Source organism: Echeneis naucrates, chromosome 9 (assembly GCF_900963305.1).
Source record: "Echeneis naucrates chromosome 9, fEcheNa1.1, whole genome shotgun sequence".
In the NCBI taxonomy this organism is placed as follows: domain Eukaryota; kingdom Metazoa; phylum Chordata; class Actinopteri; order Carangiformes; family Echeneidae; genus Echeneis; species Echeneis naucrates.
In genome coordinates, this window is record NC_042519.1 from 8720025 (window position 1) to 8738234 (window position 18210).

At 41.2% G+C, this 18210-nt stretch overlaps 2 protein-coding genes across 3 annotated transcripts; one reads left to right on the forward strand and one right to left on the reverse strand.

Moving 5' to 3' along the window:
* The first annotated feature begins 416 nt into the window (after positions 1-416).
* On the forward strand, positions 417-11712 carry rab11fip1a (RAB11 family interacting protein 1 (class I) a). Of its 2 annotated transcripts, XM_029511401.1 has the most exons (6): positions 417-1073; positions 5511-5947; positions 6046-6961; positions 8004-9524; positions 9843-9939; positions 10324-11712. In XM_029511401.1, the coding sequence occupies exons 1-6, from the start codon at positions 724-726 to the stop codon at positions 10525-10527; spliced, it is 3525 nt and encodes a 1174-aa protein (XP_029367261.1). In that variant the 5' UTR covers positions 417-723; the 3' UTR covers positions 10528-11712. The 2 variants fall into 2 exon arrangements, with proteins under 2 accessions (XP_029367261.1, XP_029367262.1); XM_029511402.1 differs by lacking the exon at positions 8004-9524.
* Positions 11713-13025: 1313 nt separating this feature from the next.
* On the reverse strand, positions 13026-14975 carry prlhr2a (prolactin releasing hormone receptor 2a). Its single transcript, XM_029511407.1, has 2 exons — positions 14518-14975; positions 13026-13828 (listed from the first exon to the last, which is right to left on the reverse strand). The coding sequence occupies exons 1-2, from the start codon at positions 14973-14975 to the stop codon at positions 13192-13194; spliced, it is 1095 nt and encodes a 364-aa protein (XP_029367267.1). The 3' UTR covers positions 13026-13191.
* Positions 14976-18210: the final 3235 nt, after the last annotated feature.

Below are 18210 nucleotides of genomic sequence, written 5' to 3' on the forward strand. Positions count from 1 at the left end.
TCTATCTGAAACAAATAGATGTTTCAAAAATGTTTGTGTGCCAAAAACATTCCTCTTACCGGGACACTTGGGCTGTATTAAATTTCCTGCAGCTACACCCTGCATTTATATCCTCTGTGTTTTTCAATTGTAGTAATCTACTTAGGGCATTTGTACCACAAACAAAGGCAGAAAATGATAATTCTAGAAATGTTCTGTCCTTTGAGTTAGTTTAATAATCAGCACCGGACTCTGTTCAGTGGTAATTGTCGCGGCCCTATTTCGTTAACGGTCTGCGATGTCGCAACGCCCACCTCCTCCGCTGGCCAATCACAGGCGCCTCTCAGAGACGGACAGCGATCTTAGCCACTCAGGCCGCGATGTGAAGAGCGAGGGTGGGAATTCGTAACATCAGGGAAGTGAGTGTGTAACTCAGCGGGGTCAAAACAAGAAGAGTGTTTTAATGAAAGCTTCTAATGGGGATTAGCACCGTCTGGGCTAAAAAGGGCACGGCTAGCGTTAGGGTGGCGTCGACTCCTCGGCAGCTGTAGGAGGCTTGACAATAGCCTTACCAAGAGGAGGGAGAAGTATTACGACATCAGCCTGAGCTTCCTGGACTGAAGTCCGGCTAGGTAACCTAAACCTACAGCAGCAGAGGTGATCCGCGCCGCTCGACGGGCCGCTGTAAGCTCGTTTCCAAAGCAAACCGCGTTAAGCCTGCTTACATTTCACCGGAGTTTCGCCATGTCACTGGGCGAGCAGAGCCAGCAGTGGTTTCCCACGAGTGTGCAGGTAACGGTGCACCAGGCTCGGAACCTGCGTGCCAAGGGCAAGAATGGCACCAACGACGCCTATGCCATCATCCAGGTGGCCAAAGACAAGTTTTCCACCTCGGTGGCGGAGAAATGTGTCGCCCCGGTGTGGAAAGAAGAGGCTTCGTTTGACCTGCCGCTCTTCCACCCGGGAAACGCCGAACGCTGCACGCTGTACATCATCGTGATGCACCGGGCTCAAGTCGGACTCGACAAGTTCCTGGGCCAGGCGGTGGTACACTTACTGAGTCTCCATGACAACAAAGGTCGGCAAAAGACCGAGTAAGTGACGAGGACTCCCCTCACCCATACACACCTTCAGCCTCCATTCAAACTAAATTACAGAGTTGCACAGTGAAACTACAATCTGTCCGCATTAGCTGGAAAGCTGGTTGTAATGTGGATGACACATAAAACTTGAACTGTAGCCTTTCAGTAAACAAGTAGGCAAACCGATACTAAGATACGGTATCCCTCCTCAAATGTCAGGTCATTCTTGGTAAAGATTTATTTTGATCCAATACAAACAAAACTGTCGTGTGTAAAACTTGTTCCCATCTCCAGTGGTCCCTCAAAACAATTAGAGTAAAACTGGCCCAGATATGGTCTTTGACTGACAACTGACTGCTTCCATTTCACCATTTCCATTTCAGTATCATGTGACTTGTATGTTTTCATTCTTTCAATTTTATTGCAGGCTTGGGCCAAGTTTAACCTTTCCAAGACTACATGTACACAAACTTTGTGGCTGAACAGATTGATACTTGATTCTGTAATTCAATGTTAATTTAGTGATTTCCAAAATGCCTCTATTGTGTAAATTCATATGCACATGGAATTCATCCTCCTCACAGGACATTTATTTGACATTTACTTATATGAGTCAAATGCCGTGCTCTTAAAAGGTTCACAAAACGAGCAGAACAGCATTGAAACATGGTGATGGAGTCTTTCTTCCCTCCTTCCTGTTATCAGTATCTGGGATGGAAAACAGAAACCACAGAGTTGGTGGGAAAAGAGGCCAAGATAATTCTTATCTCAGTAGTTCCTTCTGTCTTCTTTCCTTTTTACGACCTCTAAATGTGTTCATCATAAACTCTGTTAAGTGCAGCTTGGTGATGGAGGCCTGTTTGGATGGAATTCCCTTTGTCACGTTGGTGCTGCTCACCCTGCATGCTCCTCTGGGTTATTTATTAGTTTATAATATGTCTGCTCACACCCAGACGGGTTAAATGACTCAGGATGACATCAGTTGTTTGACGTGGCATGGGTGTAACATGGGTGGAGCAAAGCTCAAAATAAGTCATTGGATTTGTGTTGAATTGGGATACAAACATCCACTTATGTGAGGGAAATTTTAAATAAAATCATACATTTTAATATAGACTTCCCAAACTGAAAAAGCCCTCCCAAAGTAATCAGTAATTCTGAGCTGACCTTTGGTGAATACTCTGGTTGTGCGTTCTCAGTAATCGCTCAAGCAAGGGCAGCCTTGATATCATGCTTGCATGACCTCATTCACTTGGTTATGATGTTGCCATGTCGAAAAGGTTATCTTGTGTTTGCTCAGTTCATTCTTACACTTTACTAGTTAAATTTTCCCTGTTCTCTCATTTCAAAGTCTGAACAGTCTTAATCTGCTTGCTTGGTCTGCTCATAGTGTCTGTGTTAGCATCTAATGAACAGGCAGGGTATTGGATGTTGCATGATGTCGCCTGGAACCATGGTGTTAGGTTACTGTCCTGCTTTCCTGTTGTGCTGATACAGGGTGTGACGCAGAAGACATTGTCAGTCTGCTAGATGGGAAGTCTAATGTTGCCTAATACAAAGGAGTGTATTAGAGATGAAATGAGGTTATAATGACAATACATAATCATCAGACGGATAACATAAATGGTTAAAGATGTTAATTTAAAGGTTTTATAAAACCTTAATGCATGAAATGATTTTACTGATTCGGCCTGCGACTTCAGTTTTATTTCATTAGCAACTGATCTTCCCACCATATCCTCGATTCATTGATTAATCATATGAGTTCAAAATTAAACATTCACATGGCTAGTTTTGTCAGCCCATATAGCAATGTAAAACAGAACTGGGAAACAGCTGGCATTTTGGCTTGGATATTGCTTGAACACATTGATTATTATTTATCCATCAATATACAAATGAATTATTTACCCAAAAATGGAAGCTAATTTTTCATGTAAAAATCATGTATTACATAATTCAAGTAAATGATTAGAGCAGACAATTTTTTATTAACAGATTAGCATTATTTATAAAATGTTTCTTGTGAAAAATCACAAATTTTCCGTCACAATGTCTTAAAGCCTATGCTAATTCCTTTTGGAATGTATGTAAGAGAAAGGGTCAACAGTTAATCTTTGTAGTTTTTGCTTACGCATGTTATTGCTGGACAGCTCTCAGTATAATTGCAGATAAATTTTCTCTGTTAGCCAATTGTTTTAGTGAAAGATATTTTGGAGAAATGACACTGGAACAGTTCCAGTTGGTTCAGAGTCAATTCGTCGATAGCTCAGTAACTTGAGCCACAATATTTATTTCGTAAACAAAGAGCAGTGGTGGCACTGAAAATATCTTCTCTGGTGTTTTTATATTCACCCAGCATGAGAGTGACCTTCGGAGAATCCAAAGTAAATGACAACTTTTGAGAGCACTCTTAATTGGATATTATTTTATTATTTATTTTTTTGGAACCTATAAATATTTTACTCTGTTTACACCATTTTTTCTGTTGCCCAAACAAAGGTACACACAGTCTCTCTAGTTAATGATTACATACTTGAGAGAAGTGCCCTTGACAGTTAACAGAGCTAACCTGTCCAGCAGGACTTGTGAGAGCTACATCAGGGGCACGGTTCTGTATTTCTTCAGAACAGGACCAGCTCAACTTGTCATCCTGTGATTAACGTTGACATTGTATTTTAATACTGAACTGCATACTGCTGTATAACTGACGCAGATAAGACGAGTACAACTCTTTGTTTCTTTATTTGCTTGAGACAAGTGCAAGCTCTCTACCCAGTTTTTGTTCTGGCATCCTCAGTTTAGAGTGGGACATGGGGAGTGTTTGCAGTGTAACTTTCATGACTTCACATACTGTGCACCACCTCCCTGCACATTTGAAAACTCTTGGTTCACTCCCATGCTTGTTTCCTGATTGTTATCTGCAGCCTGCATGGATATCTGCTGCATGACATCGGATAAATTGAGCAGCAGTAAACTCCAAATGAAGTGTAGTTAAATGCCTTGTTAATATTACACCATGTTTTGCATTTAAGTTCAATCATACCTTTTAGTATAACCCAGTTTATCTCATGCAAGGTTAGCCTGCACCATATTAGAACTTACATACAGTACATTTTCTACAAATGATCAAAGATGAATCCACACAGTGACCTTTAGCTCAAGTGGAACAGTCAGCGGGCCATACTTTGGAACAAAAGAGTTCAAAAGGGGAAAGGCTATAATGGGCACTTCGGCTACAGCATTAGTATACCTAATAATAGCAAGGCTTTAATTACACAGTCAGAAAGCATTGGTATGAAATTGCACTGATAGCTTGTTTTGGCAGGGTTCTAGACAGGGCTCTCCAGAACACTCCTACCTTTCCGTTGCAAACAATGAGTCCTGATCCTGTACAACAGAGTGGACATTTGGTTGGGGCTTTTTAAACAAAGCTTTAATTGTCAGGCTTTATCTGTGTTTGGGAACAGGAACTGGAACAAACTGTACACTGGTTAATGACACCCATCAGCCTCAGGTCTAACAAGGCACAGCTGAATAATGCAAACACATTTGTTTGACACAAGTGTTTGAAGACACAACTTATTATATTTAACCTCATTTGAAATTGCCTTAAATGAGCCATCCCAAATTCAAATTACTGTATACAAGAGTAAACATGGTTTGCTGTTGTAGTTTTCAGTAACACTAGCAATGGACAGCAGTTCAGTGTAAGATTCAATTCAACTCATTTATTTGTTTTGCAAAGCTACAACAAAATATTTATATCTTCATCAATTAATATGTAGATTATCTCTGAATATTTTGTTGTCATTGTTTCATTGTCAGTTGTCAATGAATAACATAGAATAGCGAAAAATGTTAATACCAATTTGCCAAAGCCTGCTGTGACATTTTCAAATTGCTTCTTTTATACAACTAACAATTCAAAATGTGTTTTTACATTAGCTTAAAATACAACTTAAACAGCAAATAAAAAATATCAAGTTGATGCTCCGTAATTCCTGTTGAGAAATAAATGCATGAATTTGAGCTGGACAAACAACTAATTTAATTATTCATAAATCTTTTCAGTCTGACCAGTTTATGTAGGCTACATAGAAAATGATCTGATTTGCAATCCTGCTTGATTAATGGATGAAACCATTCATCATATCATATTAGCTCAATTCTTGCTAATTAATTTGAAGCCAAAAGGTTGATCACTTTAGTTTCCTGTTCAAATAAAAGTTGGAATCATCTAATACTGTACTTGATCCAGCTCAGCACCATATTATTGTCATCTCAGTTTTTTTCTCAACTAGGACTTTGAGTGTGTTTTGAGACTAACTGACCTAATATGAAGATTTGTCGAAGGGAACTCTGTAGAATGTTAAATGAAAGAAAATCAGTTTTGCAAAAATTGCATTTTAATCATTTGATTGTTTTTTTTTTCCCTGTCCTTTGCAGGTGGTTCAAGTTGGTGGACAAGACTGGAAAAGAGGACAAGGCACGAGGGGAGGTGCTGCTAGATATACAATTCATGAGAAACAACATGTCAGCTAGCATGTTTGACCTTTCTATGCAGGACAAGCCACGCTCCCGCATCTCCAAGCTGAAAGACAAAGTCCGTGGGAAGAAAAAAGATGGCTTCTCTGACTCTGTGTCAGCTATTGTTCCCTCTGTCAGCCAGGTCCTCACCGACAGTGAGGGAGAGGCCGATGCACAGTCACTCAGTCAGTTTCCAGGCGTGAAAAAGAAATCAAAACTTAAAAACCTCTTTGCCCCAAAGTCAAATTTGCAGCGCAACATTTCACAATCAATGTCAACATTAGGTACTCTTCCTGAGAAGAACTCATCCCTCAGTGGCAGTCGCTCATCCGGACTCAATATAGACTCTCCAGAAGGTGACTTTTCTGTTCTCTATGTGCGCTGTTTGTTGCATGTTGAATAACTTAGTTTTGCATGTCCCCAATAATTTCATGCTAAATTGTCTCTCCCACAGTTAAAAAGAAATTCAAATTCTTGGGACACAAGCGGACAGGCAGCTCTGACAGCAAGGTGTCTCAGGGTCCTTTCTCCCTACTGGGTCGCTCCAAACAGAGCAACAGTGACCTGAACAACTTGTGCATCAATGGTAGCCATGTGTACACAGAGGAGGCAGACCCCAAGAGTGGATCTACTCTCAGTCTGAACAGCTCAGGCCAAGGGTCTGTGGAGGATGTCCAGAAACATGCCTCTGAATTCTCTGCAGATACCTTCAAAAGTGGGCCTGTCCCCTCCGTCACGCATGAATCAACAGATAGAGCTATACTGGAACAACAGCGCCATCAAGAGGAGGAGAGAAGACAGGCAGAAGAAAGACGCATAGCAGAAGAGAGAAGGCTGGAGGAAGAGGAGAAATACAAGTTAGAGACCAAAAGGCAGAAGGAAGAACAGGAGCGCAGATACCAAGAGGAACAGGAGAGGAAGAGGCGCATCCTTGAAGATGAAGCAAGGAGGAGGAAACAGAAGGAGGAGGAGGAGGAAAAGAGACAAATGCAAGAGGAAGAGCGCAGGATAGAGAATCAGCGGCTTGAGGAGGAGGGTCGTAAAGCAGAAGAGCAGAAACGACAGGAAGAGGCCTCCATGAGTGAAAGGCTGTCATCCCTGTTTGGAATCATCAGGAAGAAGGAGGAAAAAAAAGAGGAGGTGCAGCAAAATCCTACTGAGGATGCTCGTCACACTGGCTCAAGAAATTTTGCTCAACTATCTCCTCGCCACTCCACCAACCCATTTGAGGACAATCCTGTAAACTCAGATCTGACAGTGAGCAGTAGTGAAAGCCCAGCTGATCATCAGAAATCCAGCCACAACCCACAAACGCCCTCTGCCACGGTTTTCCTCAACCGCACTGCAAAAGTGTCTGCCGTCAAACCAAGGTAGGCCTTCTTATAATTTTGTGTCATTCATTATTACGTAAGAGCAACATGTTACTGATGTGTAATAATGTAATTATTGAATGATTCCTCTGATGCTGAGTTGAGGTTATTGGTGGCTTGAATTTAATCAATAGTTTCAAGAGAATCCTGACATATTGATCTTATTTGTTTTATATTTAACAAAAAGCACTTCATCCTTCATCACATCTGTTAACACTGAAATGTGGGTATTTCTGCTTCTGTTCCATTCATGTTGATTCAAACATATTACCATCTTGCTTTACCAAAACTTGAAGCTTCCTTCCAGTGGTTGAAGAACCTGTTCAACCAGTTCGGTCTCTACACAGATGGAAATCTGGGTGTGGTTTGTGTTTGTGAAGATGTTGTGGAGCAGGTTGAAGACTGAGCTCATAAGGTGTTGTCGAGCTTTAGTGTAACTTTCTATAAAGTCATCTTGGCTGGTTGGACTTCTTTAAAAGTTGCTTGTGGGTTTGATTGGACTGGATTTTTTTTTAATTTTGAATCATATTGGTAAGGAGCTCTTTCTTGGTTATGCCTCTGATGCTATAATCGTTCCTTTTCTCAGTGAAGTTTCCTGTATTGTAGATGGTGTGAAAAAATGTTTATATTGATTAGTTTTGATGCAGTTTGATGTCATGTATGATCTGGGGAAGTGGGAGAATCTCAAAGCAGAAATGTCACATTTTCATCTAGATATTTGAATTCAATGTGAGTAAGTAATGGTTAAAAATAGAAACGCATGTCTGTGGCTCCATCTGCAGGCAGGCTACAGACATTGAAAAGTGGATAATTTTATCATTGGATAGTTGTATTCAATAACAGCCTTTGAATTTTGTAGCCAGATTTATTTTGAGTTTTGTTTGACTTAAAATGGTTTTTAAAAGTTAAATGAATAGTTTTTGTTGACTGACTGGTTGACATCTATCGTTAAGTGGGTGATGGGTTGTACATTGGTAGAACAGTCTTCAGGTAATGTGATGGTCACACTGACCTGTAGGCCTTTGTTTTCACTCCCTGGCAGATTGGCTCATTCTCTGGAGTCTGAACCTGCTGACTCCCAAACCCTCAGTCACCTGTGTCCTTCCCCACTCACCTCAGATTCCACCTGCTCTAGTGTCCCAGCAGAGTCCCCTGATAATTTTGCCAACCTCCATTCATCCTTGGCTCAAACCCTGTTTGGTTCCCCCTCTGGCAGCACAGAGGATTTGTCATCCGTGGAATCTGTGGGTTCTTCACCCACCATGACAGACAAGAAGAAAAGAGCCCCCCAGCCACCCGCATTTAGGACCGAAACAGGAGGAAATTACGTTGCTACCAGAGAATTACAGAATCCTGCATATGAAGAAGCAGATGGATCACAGCAAGATAAAAATATATCTCTGCCACTTCCAGATTATGACACCCTCTTTCCACAGAAAAGGCATGGAGTGCAAGGGTACACTCGTTGGGATCATATAATTGCTGAGGTCAATCAGAGACACAGGGATGCTCCACCTGAACTTCTAGGTCCAGAGATGAGTGTGGATGGTCCACAGGAATTTGGCCCAAGACAGGACTCTCTTCTGGAGTCTCTCACCCCAAAAGAGGGCCCAGCTATGACACATTATCAAACACAAACTCAGAAGACCAAACCTATGTCATCCAAAAAATTAGCTGCCCCCGCACCTCCAAAACCAGGCACACCAACTAGCCAAATGGATACAGCTCTGCCTCAAGATCAATGGAAAATGAAAGAGGGACCCACAGCCAAACCCAGACAGAGGGTCAGCAACAAAGACCCAGCACAGCAGGGGGATTCTGCTGAGTCACCACACAAAGACACAAGTTCTGATCAATCCTTATTTGGTCAAAGCAAGAGCAGCATGAACAAAAGTGGTTGGCAAAGAAAGGAGAACTTAAGGGCGTCCCCCAATACTGAGCTTCTTTCCAGAGACCAATGGACACATCACAAGCAGAATCAAGAAACCAACAACCTTTTTGCCAGAAACCTACAGATAGAGCAGAAACCTGAAGATCAGGGAATGACTACTGATGATCTCGATGAAATCTTTAGTCAAGATAAGCCATCAGATCCCTTTGCTAGTTTAAATAGTAGTGGAACCAACAGAAACAATGAAAACAAGAAAAGAAGTGATGATTCAAAGGAAGCCAGTTTTCATATCTTCCAAAGAAAGAATTCTCAAAGACAAAAACACTTTCTTCAATCAAAAACTCACTCTGATGATAAAGGTGTGAAATCCCGAGAGGAACCGGGATCAATCAAAACTTCTGCCAATGGAGGTCTTCCCACAAGAGATCTCATGAATAAGTCTGTCACACTTCAGCCTCAAGATGACATGAAAACACAAAGCGGTATTTATGGCAGAGAGAAAACATTTGGAGATGAACCTTTGACTTCCTCAGAGACTCTGCAGCTATTTATGGAGGAGTCAGCAGGAGGTTTGGCTGGGGGAAAGACGTTAGCATGGGTCTCACCATCTGAGGTTCAGTCTGTCACTGCTCACAATAGCAACGGAGGTGGGCTAGCTTTAACTCCCCGCAGGTGAGACTGAAGAGCCTGTTTATAAACACTAGATTTGCTTTAGGCTGCTACTGTTGTTCTGGCAGACGGATAAGATGTTGGGATGTACCTTTACCGAGGTGTGACTGTTTTGAAAAGTTGTGATTTCTTGGCTTCGTTATCTCATTTTGTCTTGAATTCATAATATTGCACATGAGTAACAGTGGGATGGTTTGATATATTTGCTTGAAATATTTCCTGAAATACTTTAATTGCATTGTTTCTTGTGACGTTTCTGAACATATGATTGTTACTGCGGTGATCTTTTGAATGTACTAAAACAAAAATCTCTCCTTGCAGGCCTCATCCTGTGAAGCCTCTGACCTCAGTTGAGAACACTAGCACTCAAGCTGTGAAAGAGATTAAGGGCTGGGACAGCACACCAGGGAAGATTAAGGTACTTTCATAACATATATGACACACCAATATTCCCTCACAGGAAACTATAAAGATTTTTAATATTTGCAAGTGGGTTTCTTTTTTATCCAACAGCAACTACAAAGTTTCATGTTTGGGGATCTGTGGTAGTTGCAGAAATTTTCTCCCACTTGTTATGAGCAGATTAAATATTTCCAAGTTATTGACAAGATTGAAGATGAAACAAGGTCTGCAGCAACTCAGATTTAGAGGAACAAATATCATTTTTATTTATTTATTTTTATTTAAGAAAGCAATCTCATTAGTGAGTGTTCTCGGGGGATAAACTCATGAGCTCATAACAGGTCAATGTGTTGATTAAATGAATATGTTCAGACGTGTTGATGTTTGTCCTACCCCTCAGGTGGGGGACTCAGAAGTAAGTGGACCTTACACTCAGCTAACCCAGGAGGAGCTGATCACACTGGTGGTGAAGCAGCAAACAGACCTTTCCAGGAAAGATGCCAAGATTGTTGAGCTCGAAGAATACATCGACAACCTGGTGCTCCGCGTCATAGAGGAGAAACCCAGTATCCTGCTCGCTGCTTCCCAAGCTAAGCCTCTCTAAGGTCATGTTAGCTGCGAGGAAAGAATCACACTAAGCACCCGGTGTACTGGTGTTGCTGACACACACATTCTCAATGAAGGAAGAGCATGTGCACTTTTTTAGATTCCGAGCCAAATCTGTTTGAGAATGCTGGGAAATGGGCCCTGAACTGATGTAATAATACTCTGATGACTTGATAACAAGCAAAGAAGACTCTTTAATATAGTAGTTTCAACACTAAGGTACTGGAATTCGCTTTAAACAAAAAAACAACAACAAACTGTTACATGAACATATCTGCAGCAGCTTCACTTATACACCACACTTGATAAAAGTTGCCTTGAATGTTATTTAATATACACACAATTCATACAAAAAGTATAGTTTTCTATTTCCTATTTTCTGGCCTTTTCATAATCTGTACATTGTTTTATGTGTGATTTACTACTGCGTATGATATGAACACATTAATAACGATCTACAAACTTAAATTTAACCAAAATTACTGTCCTGTCTTGATGAGGTGAGAATGTAATAGTTCTCTCAAATATACAGTATATGTACATCAATGAACTTAGTGCATTTCTGCTGATTGCAACTACAAATTATGACCTTAACAGATTAATTAAAATTGAGATAGTATACATACAAGTGCACATTTGCTTTTCCCTCAAGCACTGAAGTCTTAATTTTATTATTATTTTTTTATGTTGATCCTTTTGGTAAACATATATTTTATAATCCAGTTAATAACATTCCTTTCATTTTTTTTCACTCACCACAGTTGAATGTCAGCTAGTCAGTCAGTTCTTAAAATATATTGTGCCTACTTTTTTCTTCAAATTATGTTTTTATTGAAAACCAGCAATTAATAATAGCAGGCAGGAACAATGTACAGACTAAACTACACAGAAGCTGTTTTTCTTTTTCTTTCTGTGGTTATAATGTAGCCTGTGCACATATCTGAACATCAAACATTATGCAAGTAACAGTACAGATGGAATCAAACTCCTCAAATAATAATACAAGATTTTGATCACTGTGATGTTTGAGTTGTATTTATAAAATGAAAACCAAAAGACGGTCAAAAAGTTAGCAGTAAAATCAATAAACTGTAAAAAAAAAAAATCATTATCAGTAATAATTACCGGCCTTGACTTCATAATCAAACTATACTATGAATGAAACCTTCATCTATGCCTTATATAATAATACTGTGTTTTTGGTCTTGGCTGAAGTCGTAGCAATATTAATCTTTAGAATATACAGACCTGTGCCTTTGAAACCTTTTTCATGACTTAGTTTGCTGAATGGAGAACTGTCGGCTGCTTTCTGTAAGCTCAGAGAATGTGCTGCCTGATGTAATAACTGTTAATGCTACAGGCAATGTAAAACTGCTGAAAGGAGTAATGCTGTGTAAAATATGGTTTTATTTGAAATAAAGACACTAATTATTCCACCAATTTTTTTTTTACCTGTGACTTTCTTCAATTATTTGTACATTTTGAATGAAATCACGAGTAAAATATTAATCTACATCACTGATTTTGTTGCTAGGAGCTCTTTTTTTTTTCTTTTTTTTTTTTTTTTTCCCCCTCACGACCGCTAGCGGATTTGCATAGTTAATCAATCAATTTGTGTTTGTAAAATTAGTCATGAAAACAATAAAAAAAAAAAAATCGAAAGGAAATAATTGAAGAGTTTACTGAGTTTTAATCTTTTCAACAGTCCCACCATCGAGACAATTTATTCAACCAAAGAAGTATTTTCAGAGTCCCATTTTGCTCTCTTCTTATCCAAATCCAATTAAAAACATCAGTTACAGACACATGTTCTATTATGATAGATGAGGGCAATGTACTTCCACAGCTCAAGTGAATTGGAACAACTCATTTTTCACTTAAATTTCACTGGAAAAGTTAAATGTTGAGTCTGGGAAGTGTAAAAGTTTTGAGAGACCAATGAGATGAATCCAATGCTGTTTTCAGTCTTTTCATATTGAGAGTAAAAATAGATTCTGAAATGTTTCACCTTTTGAAGTCAATATTTTAATTTGGCCAAAAGAATATTGTATTATAAATTTGTCAAAAAACTATTTGGAAAATGGGCCTAGATGAAAGATTTCTTTTAGGAAATAGAGAATTTTAATTTGTGAATTTAATTGAAGAGGTAGATTTGATCCGGACAAACTGTGGCTGGGCGTAAGGGAAGCTGTTGACATCTGCACATGTGAACAAAGTTGTATTAAACCTTATACGTCAAGAGGGAGCTGCTCAAAATCTACCTCTAGTGATGTCTGAAGACCAGTTCAATGGTAGATTATAGTTATGCTGCACTGTGAGACAAGAGAGACAATAAAAAAAAGAAGCTATATTTGATTTAGTGCATCAAATTTGACCTCTACTTTTTTTGAAGCGTTGTAGGTCTTGACCTGTCCAAGATGAACCCTGCCCTCACCCTAACCCTCAACTGCCCCCCCCAACGGCCTTAATGAATGGCTGGATGGATGGGTAGATGGATGTGCCTACCTGCAGTAGATGGAAATCCTAGTCATCAATCCTACCTATCTACACAGGTCTGTCTAATTCTGCCTTACCTCTTTGTTCGCAGAATGATACGAGTATCCTGCACTACACTGTGCAAAGAAGTAAGATCCAACCAAGAATGACCTAAATCACAAAAGAATCACAAAACCACACTTGCTGTGGCACAGTTATTGGCCGAGATGCCAATGCGACGGCGGCACGTGAACATTTTGCGGAGCTCAGCACGGAAGCGGTCATGCAGCCAGGCGTAGAGGAAGGGGTTACAGCAAGACGAGCTCATTGCACATAGGTGACAGAGCAGCTGAATGAGCAGAAAATACCGTTTATCAATCAGGTCAATGTCAATATCACGCAGAACATTGAACACGCTGATGGGCATCCAGCAGATGCCAAACGCTGCCACCACCAGGCTCACCAGGCGGAAGGTCTTGCGTTTTCGCATGCGCTGAGCCTCTGCCTGGCTCTGGGTGTGATGGCCGGGTACGACACAGTTCTGCAGTTTGACAGAGATGCACAGGTAAGAGATGCTGAGCGCCGACAGAGGCAGGACATAGGTGATGAAGAGGGTGCCGTAGGCATAGGCAAGCCGCTGCCTCTCCTGGCCCATCCAGAACTCCTCGCAGATGGTGAAGCCCTCGTTCTTAAACTCCACATGGTAGGTGTGAGCCACAGCTGGAGCCACCAGACTGCAGGACAGCAGCCAGATGGCAGACAGAAGGTAAGTGCACGCCAACACTGAGATACGTTTCTTCAGAGGATGCACGGTGGCATAGTACCTGGAAAGAAGGAGAGGACACAACAAAGGGGAGCAACATATGAATAACAGTACAGCTAATTAGCACCAGACAAAAAAAAGATTCTGACTCTGTATCCAAGGTCAGGAGACTGTAATAAAGATTTGGGTTCTTTGACCACAGCTTGGTGTAAGAAGCACAAAACCTTAGGAACCTGCAGAAAATGTTGTAATTACCGTCTGGTAAATCCTTTTTTTGTCCTTTATACAGATTTCCCATTTTAAGAAACCCCAAAGGATGGGATTAGTGAAGGCTATATTTTTAAAGCTGTAGGAGATCTGCTGTGTAGAGTGAGCGGCAATGAATTAAATCCTATATCCTTTTAAAAGAGGGAAATAATAAATTATGAATTCCCAAAGAATCTCAGGTCACCATGCCTTTAAGTCACTGAATCTCCATGTTGCACCGGAGAGTGTGGAGAGAAATACACTTCAAAATCTGTTGAATTTTGAGGTCTCTCTCATCATATTATTCAAAGGGATTATTAAAGGCAAATGTGCTCGAGCTCATTGTAATATATGCACGTATGTTTTCACTACAGCCCTGGAAACACAAGATGTAAACATCCACTTCTTCCTGGTGTTTGGTGCAGTTTTCTTCAGTGAAGGTTACATGCATTATAAAGCGCTGTGCAAGCATCACACTTCATCTGGTGACTGTCTCTGACGTACCTGTCCACACCGATTGCAGTGAGAGTGAAGACTGACACATACACCGTCACAGGCTGGATGAGATACACCAGGTAGCACATGAAACGGCCAAAAACCCAGCCGTGCGGGTTGAAGGCATAGGCCAGAGTGAAGGGGACACATGTAGCACACATCAGCATGTCAGAGAAGGCCAGGTTTCCGATGAAAAAGTTGGTGACGTTGTGCATCTTTCGGGTGCGGCAAATGACGTATAGTAGCAGGTAGTTGCCAATCACACCCACTAGAGCCACCAGAGTGTAGCAGGGAATGATGAGCAGCTTGAAGGACTGCAGCAGTTCCACGCCGACAAACTGAGGGCTGCGCTTGGAGGAAGTGTTCTGCAGCGCCACCTCAAAGGCCTGACTGCTTCCATTTCCATTCACATCCTGCATCACACATGGGGTGAGCTCAGACCCCAAGCCACTGCTTACACCCTCCATCCCAGTCTGATTCTGGAGGAGAGAAACCATGACGACAATAAATTACACTGTATGTATTCAGTAGCATCTGCAGTAAACACTCTCAAGCCAAGGACATGCTGAAAGATTTGAGCTGATATTTTATTGTAACATATGTACATTTCAATGAGTCCGTTCCTCTGTCCTGTATTTAATTCTTTGTAATCATTTGTGGTAACACATTTTACAGTCATACATACTGTAGCCCACAGTAGAAAAATCCCTGTATTGCCAAGAAGCTCCTTCTTTTTTGTAAACAGAAAAGTTTTCTTTGAGAAATCTGTCTCTATTATTCACTCTATTTGAAGTCTCAAATGAGTGAGGTTATATCTGTTACAGAGAACAGTGCAGACGATGTATTTTTCAGTCTGAGCCGCAAGGCTTCAGTTTTCTGCGCACAAACCTTGAATTTGAAGGGCATGTGGGCACAGGATCATATCTGTTTATTTCACATTCATTTAGCCCCAACTGAGGGAATTTAAATATAGATGATGGCAAAATAACAGAATGACAGCATGGCACTGCAGTGGCATAAACTGTGACCCAACTGTGACTGAGATAAGTCTTAAAACATACAGGCCTATATGATCTCTGTGGTTTCACATTTTAATCTAACTCAACCAAGAATATCATTAAGCTCTGAAGTAAAATCAGATCTAAATCCAGACATGAACAGAGATGGTCTGCTCTCCTATAATAAGGAGAACAGATGTTTTGAAAGGTACCATTGCCGTTTGAGGGTCAGCCACATTAAATAAGCAAATATTCGTGTAAAGCGTTAGAATAAATAGGACCGTTTTTCTCATTGACAGACACAGAAACAGTGTTTATAGAGCATCTAACAAACAAACAAAAAAAATAAATCAACATCCTCTATATTCAGGTATGAACGCGTAACTTTAAAAGGTTCACCTGAAATAAATGAAAAACATTTGAAATAGTTCTCCTCGGAGCGTTTTCGCATTTCCGGCTCAAACGGCTGCTCTGCCGACTTCACCACACTGACCCAACAAACCGGTCTCCCATCTGCAGCTGAAGACCAGAAAGCGGACTCACCGTGTGGACTCCGAGCCTCCAGCTGCAGGAGAGATCCAGCGCGGAGCCTCCTTGCGCCGTTGGACAGATGCGCTCCACAAGAGTCCGCGCTCTTCAGTCCATGTGCCGCTGTTGGCTCACATTGTACTGACTGCTGTGGCGGCGGTGGCTTCGCTCCTCGTTGCACCGACAGGTGGATCTGCCCTGAAACTTAACCGACAGCTCGGATGGCCGAATGAGCTTCTGTGTCTGCGCAGAAGAGTCAGACTGCTCACATGCACTGTGAGACTTCACAGGTAATCAAACAATTCAGCCATTCCCTCCAAAATTATTTAGGTTTTAATCGCACTTCCGCCAGATGTAGGTATAGCATTCTAATTTGGAGTAGCATGAGTAACGTGCCAATAAATGTAAATTAAAGGATTTAAATAGTTTACGTCTTGGGCAGTACGGCGGAAAAAGTGGTTAGCGCTGTTACCTCACAAGACGAAGGTCGGTTCCCGAGTTTAAGTCTTGATCACCTCACGGACCCGGTGGCAGTGATGCTGATGGTTACTTTTTTTCTGGTTGTGGTTTTGTGCGATTCATTCATTCATTCATTCATTCATTCATTCATTCATTCATCCTCTTATCCGTTTCCGGGTCTGGGGGTGCTGGAGCCAATCCCAGCTCAGACTGGATGAGGGCGGGGTCACTCTGGACAGGTCAGCAGTCCATCACAGGACCAACAACCACTCAGTCACACCCAGCTCTATGGACAATTCAGAGTCAGCAGTTAACCCAAACATGATGTCTTTGGACGGTGGGAGGAAGCCACACAGGCGCGGGGGGAACATACACACTCCACATAGAAGGGCTCCAGGCCGGGAACCGAACCCGCGACCTTCTTGTTGTGGGAAACGGCGCTAACCACGATGTGAGACTCCTTGCGTGAATGTGTGGAAACATTGGTAAGTACGGGATAACTTTGGATTTGACACACTGACATTTTTACCTGTTACTGAATGGGCTGCTTGTTAAATGTGGAAACTTCGAAGCGCGCCGGTCTCGTTAGCCTGTTTGCTAACGGCTACCTGGGTTAACTAAAGGTTAGCTAACTTCGTCGTTGTTTTGCATAGAGCCGACTGAAAGGACACGGAGAGTGGGACCGAGCAGGGCGAGAGGACGGCACCAGGACTGTCCCACCGGGGGTTACTGGATCAGACAAGTCCCATTAAGTAAGATATATTTGTTTTTTGAGATGTTTTTCATACACCTGTCCGTGATTAGCCACTGCACAGTCAGGCGGCGCAAATTTCTCCTTGTGGCCAATGTGTGAATTAGAGGGGCTGTTGAGTTCAACAAGTCAATGCTAATTAATGCAATCATTGTTAGTAATGAGTAACTTAATAAAGCGCTGCACACAATGCACTGACGCTGTAAAGTTCAATGTCGGCTGACGGGACCATATTCAGACTGTAGGGTGACATTACTGAGCTATCAGAGGGGAACATAAGCTACATGTACTTACTTCTGAGTCACAGCCTCAAAATACAGCTATGACATTATATTGAATTAACCTGACTTAAAATTTTTCTTTGTTGTTGCAAAACTGGAAAATCGTGCATTTTGTAACTTTTTGTTATATTTTTTTGTTTGTGTTTAATTCAATTTCTATCTTCTTGTATAAGTTAAATTGAGTTTGTATTTGGTGTATTGTAAGTGCGTTCTTTTGTTTGCCAAAGGATCACAAGGAAAGTTCTATTCCTCAGTCAATTGTTTATTTGGAGTTGGAGAAGGCTTGTCCAAGGACCATCTTTGTTCAGAAAATCACTGTCAACCTAGTTGTTAGTCTGTGGCCAACTTCCTAGAAAAGATGCACATATGATAACATACGTATTCAAAACAGGAATATCATTGATTGCTGAAGTTGTGGGCACACATCCAATCCAGTGGGACAGCACCCTGAAACCCCCTTTCTTATTTCCCTATTCTGCCTCGTGTGTCTCACACCGCTGAACTTTCTTAACCTTTATGTGCTATATCTAGGGCTGCAGCTGTCTATTTTAGTCATCAGGTATTCTCCTGAAAATTCCATCGATTAATCAAGTAATCGGAAAAAACATACTTTTGTTTAGTTAAAGGGCAATTATAAATATACATGAAACAATACAACATTTCACTTAATAATGAACAATTGGGT